We start from the raw sequence: 11,767 nt of genomic DNA on the forward strand, positions 1-11,767 counted from the left end.
CCCTTGCAGTGGCTCTCTGAACAAAGGCCCAGCAGCCAGTCCCTGAGAGCAGGTTGGGGTGGTGGCCCTCTCTGACCTCACCCAGCCAGGCTCACAGCCAGTGGCCTGCCTCCTTTGCAGCCTGAAGACACTGGGCCCCAAGGCTAAAAGGAAGTGAATGAGCTCTCTCTCACTAAAACGGCATCACTTTTAGAAGAGCCTATAAAGAGTTTAATTTTTTTCCTGGGAAGAGACAGAATTTCACCCTGCATTCCGAAAACATCTGCTGAGCCCTGGTGGCTGAGTCTTGCCTCCCTGAAGTAGCCGGGTAGCTGGGGGGGGCGTCCCGACCCTTCATGGCTGTCCCTGTCTAGGCCTCAGTCCAGAGACCTGTGACAGACTGTGGGAGAAGCAATGTCTCCAAGTCTCTCTTGGGGGCACACACAGGTGCCGTAACAGTAACCCCCAAGCCATACCAGAGCTCCCACGCCGTCCATTCACAGCCACTCCTTCCCCTCCAACAAAACAGAAAGTAGGAAACAAGGCTGCCTTTTAATTGCAATCAAATATGCCGTCTGAAGTCAGCGAGGGCCCCTGAGCCCGGCCCGGGACCAGAGCAGGCAGTGCTGCCTCACTGTGAGGATGGGTGCAGGGGCAGGGCCGCTGGTTCTTGCCCTCCTCACCACCCATCCCTGAGCCTGGGCAGCCCAAAGCACTGTCTCCTCTGCGGTCAGCCCAGCCTCCAGCCACCCTCAGGAGGGGGAGGCCGGGAAGAGGGGGAGCTGGAGGCAGGGACCCTGTGGCACACGCATGCAGACTTTCCCAGTGTTTGGTTTTGTCTGTTCTCCTCTTTTGCTAAAATGATCAGATGGTCATGTGAAGCCGCTGCCAAGCCAGGGGTGGATGGGATGGCGGCGCCGGCCTTGGCCCTCAGCTCCTTGGGCATCCTGAGCCCATCCTACTTCTGTATCTGGAAGAGGAAGAGCCGCAGGTTGATGTTCTTGGCAGCCAGCAGCTTGTTGCACTCCACAGAGTCGATGATGGGCAGAGGCACATAGTCCGTCTCATTGCTCTCGTTGGTGAAGACAAAGTGGTAGATGACAGGACTGATCCGCACATCATCATACGGGCCCTTGAGCAGCAGGAAGGAGCACTCCAGGGGTGCTGTGACCTTGCTCTTGAGGAGGAGCTGGAAGGAAAGTGTGCGCTTGCAAGACAGGTTGGGGTTGCGCTCTGAGTCATTCACACGAGCCTTCAGGACCCATGTCTGGTTCAGCACTGTGAACCGCGGTGTTTCATAGTACAGGCGTGTGATGAAGTCATCCGTGCGGTATGGTCGGAACTGGACTTCTGTGGAGACAGACAGGGCCAGAAACAGCCAGCCGTTAGTGTTGGGCAGAGCTGGGTGGTGGCGCCTTCTCTGACCAGGCTGAGGACAGGCTCAGCCAGGGAGAAAGGCAACTTACCCGGACCTAGTGAGCTCTACTTGTCACAAGGCAAGTCAAATGCAAGTATTGCACATGGAGGCGCACAAGCTTTCAGGGGTCCGGGGATATAAACACCAATTAGCTGTAGAACCCAACGCTATGGGAGGTCAGGCCATCTCCCAGGCGTGGCTGACCCATGGACCACCCTCCTCACCCTAGCCCTGGTGTCCCAGCAGGGGCGGGGTAAGCAGACACACAGACAGGATGCAGTTCTGAGAACAAGTGTACTTTATTGGTTTGGATACAGAGCTGCCAGAAAAGCCGGCAGGTGAGTAAGTGGCACCCAGTCCTGCCCGAGGGGAGCGCCAGGTCCTCAGGTGTCCAGCTGCAACCAGGCTCTGCCTGGCATCTCTGGGGCTGTCAGTCAGCGGGCAGACCTGCTTTTGCAGTCCTCTTTTGTACCCACAGCCTGTGGCTGGCAAGTCCCTCTGTGGAGGTGTGGGTTCCCAGGCAACCAGTCCTTCCTGCATGGATGGGGCTTCCTACCTGGCCACTGATGTAGCCACATGCCCCTGCCCACCCAGACCCCACAGGGCCTGTCCGATCAGCTGAGGCTGCTCTTAACCAGGGGCTGTGGCTTTCTGCTGCTGTAGCCCCCTGGGCCCTCAGCCTCTGGAGCCTGCTCAGGTCTATACCCAGCCAAGCTCAGTCTAGGCAGCATGGTGTGACTGGCTGCATGGTTGCCCTGGCCACCTGGTGTTGCTGAGCAGTAGAGGGATGGGGTCTCCCTGAGTGTCCCATTGTCTGCAGGTGCTTCTTGCTGTCCTCTGAACCAGGCTCCAGCCTGACTCCTGCTTTCCGAAATGTTCAAAGGTGGTAGCAGTAGCCCAGGAGCCACAAGATCCAGTGGGCCTAGGCCCAGTCCAGTCTGCCCATCTGTGGACATCCATTCCTGGTTCTACAGCCTGAGCTGGGTGCCCTCAGTTTGCTCTGGAGTCCTGTCCCTGAACAGCTTCTTACCAGCCTTGGGAGGCCTGTGGTGGCTTCAGTGAGGTCTGCCGACAGGGCCTGACCTGATGGAGGCTCCTCTTGCTCCAGCTCTGAGTGGCAGCCCTGAGTTCCCAGGCTTCCCTAACACACGCCCCACTTCCTGGTTAGACCCCACCTGTCCCAAGGCAGTGGAGCCCCACACAGTGATACCAGCTTGCTGGGATGGTAGGCCAGGGTGGGGAGGACAGGGGCAGGGGCTACTGTGAGAGCCATGCAGGTATGCCCTAGGCCCTGTTGGCCCCTCCCTCTGCTCAGTCTCCGACCTGACCTATCTTTTTTTCCCTGAGATATCCTCCTGTCCACCTGGAGGTTGTCCAGAGCCCAGCCATCCGGCGCAGCCTGTGCCCACTGCACAGAGCCTGCTGTCCCCAATACCCAGCTTCTGGTCACCAGCATCATCCCCAGTTCATACCCGTGTGGCATGCAGAGGGCAGTGGGGCACCTCACCTGTGTAGCCAATCTTCTCAAAGCTGAGCAGGCTGAAGATGCTATTGTAGAGTTGCATTTCCTTGCGGTGGCTCTGGTCCATCTCATCTAGGATCTCCATCAACTCATTGCCCGTCTTGGTGGGGTGGGCACATGCAGCTTCATGCACTGTCAGCTCATGGAAAGGGCCATGCCATGGGCAGCCGATGCGCTTATATTTGCACTGGGTCACCCTGGGAGAAGGTGAACACTGAGGTCACATCTATGCCAGAAGCAGGTGGCTGTGACCAGCTATCCCCCAGAGGCAGCTTCTACTCAGTCAAAAACCTCTTCCAGTAGGACATACTTAATCCTGAGCCCAGCCACAAGGACAGGCTCAGAGAACAGTTGTACCTGCATGCCCACATGTGGTGTGTGTTTGAGAGAGAGAAGAGGAGGAGGAGGAGGAGGAGGAGGAGGAGGAGGAGGAGGAGGGAGGAGGGAGGAGGGAGACAGTGAAAGAGGGAAGGAGAAGAAGACAGAAATAGAGAGCGGGGGCGGGGGGGGCGGGGGGAGTGAGAGAGCTATAAGCCAGCATGCTTTTTGTACCCACTGCTGTGGTGTTTCTTCATAATAAGGAGCCAATGACCACTGTCATGGTCCCACACAACATCATTACAGAGTAGGCCTGGTATTAGGGATCCACTGGTTGAGCGGCCCTGTCCACCTACTGGGCCCATGTTGTAGAGCAGAGCTTCTAGAGTTCCTGAGCTGGCCACACTGTCCTGGGCCTTCTGAGGGGCTACCCCATGGCCAGAGAACCCTGAAGGTCAGGGTCATGTCTAGATAGCAAATGGGCACAGAACCTGCCCTGTCCTATGGGAAGCCCATGCACCCCCCCTACCCTGGGGCCTACAGGTTTGTTATGTTGCATACGGTACCCAAGGCCCAGACAACAAGGACAAACTAGCCTGTCCTGGGAGGGAACTTGCCTGCACCAGGGTGGGCTTCCAGCCCCATCCTGGGCCCCACATGTGTGGTGGAGCCCATAGCCTTAGTGGTTACCTGTCCTGGCATTCCTCTTTCTGGTGCCTCTCCAGGATGGAACGAGGAAACTGGCGCAGGCAAAAGCCACATTCTGAGGGCAGCTCGCTCACGGCTTTCTCCACAGCCAGGTTCCGGCAGCAGAGGCTCTTACTGATCTCACAACGACAGTTGGGGCATGTGGCCTGCTCCTCCTTCAGCCGGGCATCTGCTAGTAGGTGGATAAAACAGCCAGCGCACATCAAGTGACCATTAGTACACTGTGAAGAAGGAAAGGGAGATGAAGCTCACAGACCTGCGGGACGCGCGCACACACGTGCCCGCCCTTTCCCGTAGCGTCAGCTTGGTCAGTTGTCCCAAGGGACTCCAGCTGGTGAGGAGAGGAGGGAGCATACGCCAGTCCCCAGTTCATGTTGGTGTTTAGAAAATGTAACAGCTGCTCCAGGGGGTGCCAGGACTCAGTCAGCTTGAGCTCTGTGGGGCACCATCAGGTCATGGGGGTTCCGCCTCTTCCCTGAAGCAAGCCTGACTGGTGGAGATTGATTTGGCAAACCTGGAGTTTTCCTTTGCCCTGTCCTATAAGAACATCTGGTTCTTGGCCTGGCAAGGCAGAGGCCCTCAGCCAGCAGCTGTCTCATTGGGGAGTGGAAGCTGCTCCCCACACACTGCAGCAGGCTCTCTCTCTGTGCCTTCTTGAAAGGCTGCTCATGTGGGGACTAGGGCCCTCAGGGTGACCTAAACCCTGGTTCTTCATGCCAGCCCTTGCTAGTGAGCACAGGTGAAAGCCAGCAGCTGCAATTGCCCAGAAAGAGGAGCTACTTGCTGGGGCTATCTATCACCAGAATGACATAGAGCTGTAGCAGGCAGGAGGCCAGGATGACCCAGGATGGAGGCAGGTAGGAATGGGGGCTGTGAGCGAACATGGTACTGTGTTGGGTTGGTGTAAACTGGGTCAGCAAGAGCCAGACCGCTCCTGCTGGGGGGACCTTGCTCATGTGGACAGTGCTGCCACAATCATTCCCATCTTGCATCTCTCACTTGTTCAACATACACCTCTGAGCATCACACGGTGCCATCAAAGGACTTGGGGTAGGAAGACCTCAAGAGGCTCACAGTATGAGAGGGGAGGCCCAGGTCTAGCTCAGTGGGAGAGCACTTGTCTAGCCTGTAGAGGCACTGGTTCCATGCCAGCAGCACAGAGGAAGACAGAGAGACACCCATATGCCAAGCCCATCACACTACAGCTTCTAGATAGTGTGCACTGGGGAGAAGGATGTTCATAAGCTGCCACCTGGCTATGCCAGGGATCACACTATACAGGTGGGGTCCTTAGTGAATCCTTGCTATCTTTCTCTTGCTTCAGCAGGACCTCTCAGGCCAGGCCTGATGGAACCTACATGCTGAGGACTGATGGCAACAGAGTACTGCCACAGAAACCACATCTAGAAAAACACCACACATCATCTGCATTCAAGTCTCATGCTCTAAGTTAGGTTAGAAATTAAAACACACTACAGCGAGTGAGGAGTGACTGGCTGGGTGCAGCCTGGATGAGAGAACCTAGCAGGGGCCAGGCAGCAGCAGGTCCAGACATAGAAGCTGGCTGAGGAGGGGGTTAAGGCAAGTCCTGGTGGGAAAACCAGGTTGCTTTGTATAGCCCCAGGAGTCAGTGGGGTGTGGAATGTGGGTAGCACAAGGGCTCAGGTCACAGGGCCTCTCTTTGCCCCCACCTACTTGGACTGTCTGGTCCAAGGGCTGCTGCTGATACTGCCAGGGAGGGCAGGACATAGCACAGTATCAGATGGCCACATATTCCTCAAGTTGCCTCCTCAGAGGGGAGCCAGCCATGTAGCACCATGAGGCATCCCTCAAGAGGGAAGCCCACAAGGAACTGGCACGAGTCCCCTGCTTTGAGGCTACCTAGGCCTTGGATGAAGCTCTGGGCCCAGCTAAGAGCTGCCTCCAGGGTCCACCAGCCTGAGGAGAGGGCAACAGTATTGCTGGCTACAGCCTGGTCTTCCCAGCACTTCCAAGCAGGGCTGGGGCCACTTGCCCCCATCCTGGCCCACTGGGCCTCTCCTCCTGATTATAAGCACCCCAGCTATCCTGGGTCCTGCCAGGTGGGTATCAAGGCTGCCAAGCATAGCACCATGACTTCTCAGCACCACACTTGCTACCAACCCCTGGCCACAGACCCCAAAACAAGTAGTAAATTCCTCACTATGGGAGAGGTGGTATTAATCCTGCCCTCTTTAGTCTCCCTCTGGGCCTCCTGGGGGAGCTGTAAGCTCTGGGGTCACTGCCCCTTCACCCCTGACAACTACTCAGCTGAAGATGTTCTATGGCATACTGGACAAGTCACACCCACACACAGCCCCTCACCAGCTAAGGGACATTCTCCAGGTAAACTCTCAGATCAGACAGTCTGACCACAGCAGGGTGGTCACTATGCCCTAATGTCTTCTGTCAACCTCCTGAACACACATAGGCCTGGCCATAGGGTAGCCACACAGTTTCAGCAGTGGGTGGGCCAGACTGTACATGGCCCCTTGATTTGTGCCCACTGCCAAGCCAGAAGCTGGGCCCCACCCAATGACTACACACAATGCTCACTCAACATGGTAGGGTCAGGCACCCAAGAGCCCAGGTACCTCCAGAACGCAGGTCAGGTTGCCCTCCTACAGCAGCCAGGAGGACTTGTACCTGCAATCCAGAACAACACTACAGGGCCTCCCAAGCAATCCCTCCTAGGGCAGATGCTGGCTTGGAGCCACAGTTCTGGACTCAGACCCCAGACCAAGGTCAACAGCAGCATGACTTTAGCCTCATCAATTTTCTTCTTAGTTTCCTCACATGCACAAGGTGATGATTATAATGAGGTAAGAGGGTTAAAGTGACTGGTGGCAAGGGTGGGGAGCCAGACCACAGCAGGTTCAAAACATACACCACCCTTATGATCATCCACAGCAGAGCCCAGGAAGACCTAGAAATAGCCTGTACATCCCAGGACAGCACCTAGCCCTTCTCTCCACCTTGTTGCAGGCAGCTCACATGTGCTCAGCCTGTGTATACCCGGAGTTCATATGAGTGGCCCTGTCCCAGCCCAAAGAGAAGCCTGGCCACAAGCAGGTCCTAGAGATGGGGCCCCACGACTTCCAGTTGGTCATGAGTTTTCTGTGGTCAGCTGGCCTTTTAGGACCTCTTTCCACCCTGTACCACATGATCCTTTCAAACCCTGGGGACCCACTCTTTCCACTACCCAGACCCATGTGAACAGTCTACCCTTCTGCCCAGTGGTCAGAGACCCACAGCCCTTTGCAGAGGTCACAATACCAAAATATAGCTGAGGGATTTCCCCTTGGACACTAACCCTAAAGCACTGCTCAGTAGTTGGAGGTGCCTCCTTCCTCCCAAGAGCCTCCCAGTGTAGGCAAGGCTTTAACAACCACAGTGGTACTTTGGGACATATCCCACACTCAACCAAGCCTCCTTAACCTCCTTAGCATGGGCCTGAGCAGGACTAGTTCCTTGTCCAAGGCCACATAATCATTAAGGGAGAAGGCAGGACTTAAACCTTCCACTCAGGCTAGATCTGAATTACTGAATCAGATGAAATCTGACCTCCCCTCCTGATGTCAAAATTCAGGTGGGGCTCAGCAACTCACCCCCATCCCACCTAGAAATGCTCTCAGTAGCAAATACTGCTTAAAAGTAATTTAAAGCTGGGTGCAGTGGCACATGCCTGAAATTCCATCAACTCAGGAGGCTGAGGCAGGAGGATAACAAATTCAAGGCTAGTCTAGGCAACTTAGTAAGACCTTGCCTCAAAACTAAATTAAATTAAATTTTAAAAGGCTGGGAACATACCTCACTGATTGAGCATTTGCCTAGTATGTGCAAAGCCCTAGATTCAATCCCCAATACTACAAATAATAAAATGACTTATATTGATAAACTATCACCACAAAAAGAACAACATAGACTATAGAAACTACAGAAACCCTCCTTGCTCAGTCCTGGGTTTTGGACACCTAAGCAGACTTATTTCCAAAATTCTTTCCTGTCTCAAGGAAAAAAATATCAGTGGTATCTGAGCTCATGGGCCATGTGAATGATGAAGCCTGAGCTGCTACATGTTCTCAGGGAGTGAGGGACTGTGGGCAGAGATGGAGCAGTACCTGTTTTCTGGGCCTTTCATCGATAGGACTGTCAATCAGGTAAAAGTCCCCAGAGCCGAGACTTGGCATGGAGGCAGAAGGTCTTGGAGTGGGATGGCAGCAGAACACACCACCCTCCCTCAGGGCTGAGAGGGATTCAGGCACTAGGGAGGGATGGGCACCTTTGTGGCAGGGAGTGGGGAATGTCTTGACATGGGGCACTGCCTCAGACAAGCCAAAAGAAGAGCAGATGTGAGGGGTGACATGGAGAGCAGCTCAAGGTGTGCTAGAGCAACAATGGGGCATGCCAGAAGGCCATGGTCACACCAGATGGAGGCTGGACCACATCCCATGATAAAAGACCACCACCTACTGACTCCTGTACCTCAAAGTTCATGAGGAGTAGAAATGACAAGTAGTGTCTTCCTCCAGATGTCAAGACTCAGGCTTTGGGCCTCACAGACATCCAGACAAAGGGCTGGGACTGGGTCTGCCTTAGGGAGAACCAAGTTGAGCCTTCTATAAAGGGTTGTGCCAGGAGAGCTGGGATAGGGAGGTCAGGAATCAGGCTGTGGTTGTAACATCCTGGGTACCACACCAAGGCTGGGTCTTCCTCAGAGAAGGTATTTCATAGGCAGAGGTGCTAACAGGTCATACTGCCCTTGGGGCCCAGGACTGTATCCAGAGCAGGGTGTCAGCATAAGTTTCCTGTCCTGCCCCTAAACTCTTGAATGGGTGTTGCTGCTACCCCTCCAGCCCTCCTGCCATACACCTGGTTGCCTGCCCTGATGCCTGCCTGGAACTTTGGAAGGGCCTTGCCCAGGATTCAGGAAGGTGGCTGCACACCTCGCCAGGCCAGTTGCCCAGGACACACCTATCACCCACACAGAACATCAAAGCATGCATCGGCCATCCCTGCAGTGGCCCTTAACCCGACATGACATAGGCCACAGCAGCGAGAACCATTTGCTTGAGGGCCTTAACAAACTGCCCAACCTGATACATGTTGGTGTATGTGTCTGGCCCATGGGGAAGCTGGCCCTGTGGGTCCAAGGACTCAGTTTTGAACCAGGTAGATGAACACATGCATGAGGCTCATGGCTGTTTCTGCCAATACCCAAAGCTTCCTTAGCACCACAAATGGTGCCTGGCTGCCAGGTAATATATTCTAAAGTTGCCATGTAACCAGCCAACCACATAACCCAGAGTGAGATACAACACACAGGGCTCAGCATGGCCACCGCCTCTTCTCCTCATGTCAGAGCAGAGTGCCTGAGCCAGCCCTCAGGACACTAGGCATGGCAGAGGCCCATTCCCAGCCATGAATTCTGCTGGGATCAGGCAAAATGTTGCCAGCAGGACCCCAGCTGCACACCTGTAATTCTAGTAACTTGGAAGTCTGAGGCAGGAGGATCACAAGTTCAAGACCAGCCTTGATAACTTAGTGAGAACCTGTTTCAAAAATTAAAAACAAAACAAAACAAAAAAAAATTCTTTTTTTTTAAAAGGCCGAGGCTGTAACTCAGTAGTAAAGTGCCCTCAGGTCCAATCCCCAGCAGCAGGGGGAAAAATGTTGCCTGAGGAGCAGAGAGCAAGAAGGCAAAGACTGGTTCACGATAGACAGTCAATCAATGTTCACGATAGACAGCCAATCAATGTGGGTCATCAATGAAGGCTAGCAAAAGATGAAGGGGCCAAGCCAAGGTAGTGGTCAGCAGTAGGCCCTGACTAGGGGCATGCCCACTCCATCTGTGCCTAGAACCTTTGGAAAGACCAGGCAAGAGCATGGTCTGTCCTGACCCACAACGACTTGGTGGGGACAGCAATAATTAACCTCCAGAGTCACTGTACATGGCAGGGAACCACCATGGGAAGTGTCCCCAGTGGCATTCAGAGGCAATAGGAACGCTTCCTTCTTTCCCCTGGCCCCCTCCCCATTTCACACAGCAAGTCCATAAGCAGCCAAAGTTCCGTCACAGGGCCCAAAGGCTCTTCTACAGCTACATATTCTAGTTCCTTCTCCCAACTTCTAGAGATGAGAGAGAAACTCTTGCTCTGAGTGTCACCTGGGAAGAATGAAGGTGGGATGGAGGCTTGTGGCAGAGCCCACAACTTAGTGTCAGTATCCATGGCTCCCCATGCTCAGCTTGTCTGCTCTCAGGGAAGCCACGGGGCAGCCTCCACCTGGCAGGGCACTAGTCAGGGCAACCCTGGACTTCATGCTGTTACATCTGCTCAGCTGCCCTGCCTCTAGCTGCCCAGGCCAGAGCTTACTCTGAACAGAGTACAGGCTAGTTTGAACCAGCCAGGCTCAGAGGCCTGGTCACCAGCTTGTCTGGCCACAAGCAGAGCTGTGTACACTAGAAGCCAGTACTGGGTGGCCTGTCATCATGCCAAGTCCAGCTCCGGACCATTCACAGGAAGGGAGACAAGGATACCCCTGACTTCCCTGGGATCTCCCCACTACTGACTTGGCTCTCACTCAAGGCCAAGGAGAGGAAAAGCTCTTCCAGCAGAGGGGACCATGAGGCTGTAGGCAAGAAAAAATGGGCTAGGGGTTAAAGGGGTCCAGATGGTCCCCAAGGAGAGGGGTAAATGCTGGTGCTGGGACCAGGACTGTGGAAGATTCTCCCCCCGCTGACCCCAGCCTGACATGCATGAAGGTGGTTGCCCCATCCAGGATACTGGGGTCCTCCCAAGCAACCTCTGGTCAGAGCAGAAAGGACTGAGAGACCCAGAGGCTAGGGAAATAGCAACCCAAACTAGCCCTATCCTGCTTCCTACATATGTGGCCCCCTCGCACAGGACCCTGTCTAAACAGAAGCAAGGACCCACCAGCCATTTCCAGCTCCTGTAAGTACAAAATAATTGACAGGAACCCACGTTGTTTCTCAAAGGGGCTGGGGCCAAGGTGGGACGATCAGGAGAAGGCAGACTGATACTGCCCACTGACTCTGGGCCTAAACCAGAAGTCTGCTCTGTAACCAGGAGGGGACATTCTGGATCTACCTGGACCAGGTACCCATCAAGCAGCCCTGAGGTGGCAAGGATCCTGAGTCCATCCACTGCACTGGATCTCCCTCAGATGGTGAATGGGAGACCAAGGAAACCAGGCTTGGAATGGATGAGGGGGGCTGGGGTGGGAAACTCTGGCTTGATCTGGAGAAAGTACCCTGACTGCCAGTCTTGTAGCAGGGGTTCCTCCAGACCAGAGCAGGAGGGCTGGGGGAGGGACAAAAGGCAGTCCCCTCCCTTCTTCCTGTTTTTCAGAAAGAATTTGACAGGGCTCTGGAGAACAGAAAAGAAAATGTATACGAGTTCAGAAATGGAGGGACACGCTTGGGGGTGTGGCTGCCAGAACAGAGGGTCTCCCTCAAGTAAAGGGGCCTGTGTGCCCAGAAAGCCTGGGAGTGAGGAGCAGCGCCAAGAATGGGCAGGGAGCATGGGCACCTGTCTCCAGCTCTCCTCGGGGTCAGCTGGAGGGGAGCGGAAGGTATCAAGAAGAGAACCTTGAAGGAACCTGGAAGGGGAGAGGCAGGATCTGAACAAGAAAGAGAAAACTGAAACTGACAGAGGGTCGGAACACGGAAAAAGGGGGTTCGGAGCAAGGAGAGGAGAGAGAAAACGAGGAGTTTCGGGACAGGTTCCAGGGTCCCGCGGGCGCAGAAGGCGGAGGTGAGGACCGGAGAGGGTCCCGGCTGCCGG

General features: G+C 54.9%; 1 protein-coding gene across 4 annotated transcripts in view; it reads right to left on the reverse strand.

Moving 5' to 3' along the window:
* Nucleotides 1–512: 512 nt before the first annotated feature.
* Nucleotides 513–11,767, reverse strand: part of Zftraf1 (zinc finger TRAF-type containing 1) — a 24,242-nt gene continuing 12,987 nt past the window's right edge. For 2 of the 4 annotated variants that reach the window (XM_015486654.2, XM_048802373.1), the window contains 3 exons: nucleotides 3,927–4,165; nucleotides 2,904–3,115; nucleotides 513–1,329 (listed from right to left, as the gene is read on the reverse strand). In XM_015486654.2, coding sequence (XP_015342140.1) covers nucleotides 938–1,329; nucleotides 2,904–3,115; nucleotides 3,927–4,165 — 843 coding nt within the window. In that variant the 3' untranslated portion in view covers nucleotides 513–937. Of the gene's footprint in view, nucleotides 1,330–2,903; nucleotides 3,116–3,926; nucleotides 4,179–8,083; nucleotides 9,445–11,767 lie in introns of those variants that run through there. The other 2 variants (XM_048802375.1, XM_048802374.1) reach the window with 2 other exon arrangements.

Source organism: Marmota marmota, unplaced genomic scaffold (genome assembly GCF_001458135.2).
Source record: "Marmota marmota marmota unplaced genomic scaffold, marMar, whole genome shotgun sequence".
Taxonomy (NCBI): Eukaryota; Metazoa; Chordata; class Mammalia; order Rodentia; family Sciuridae; genus Marmota; species Marmota marmota.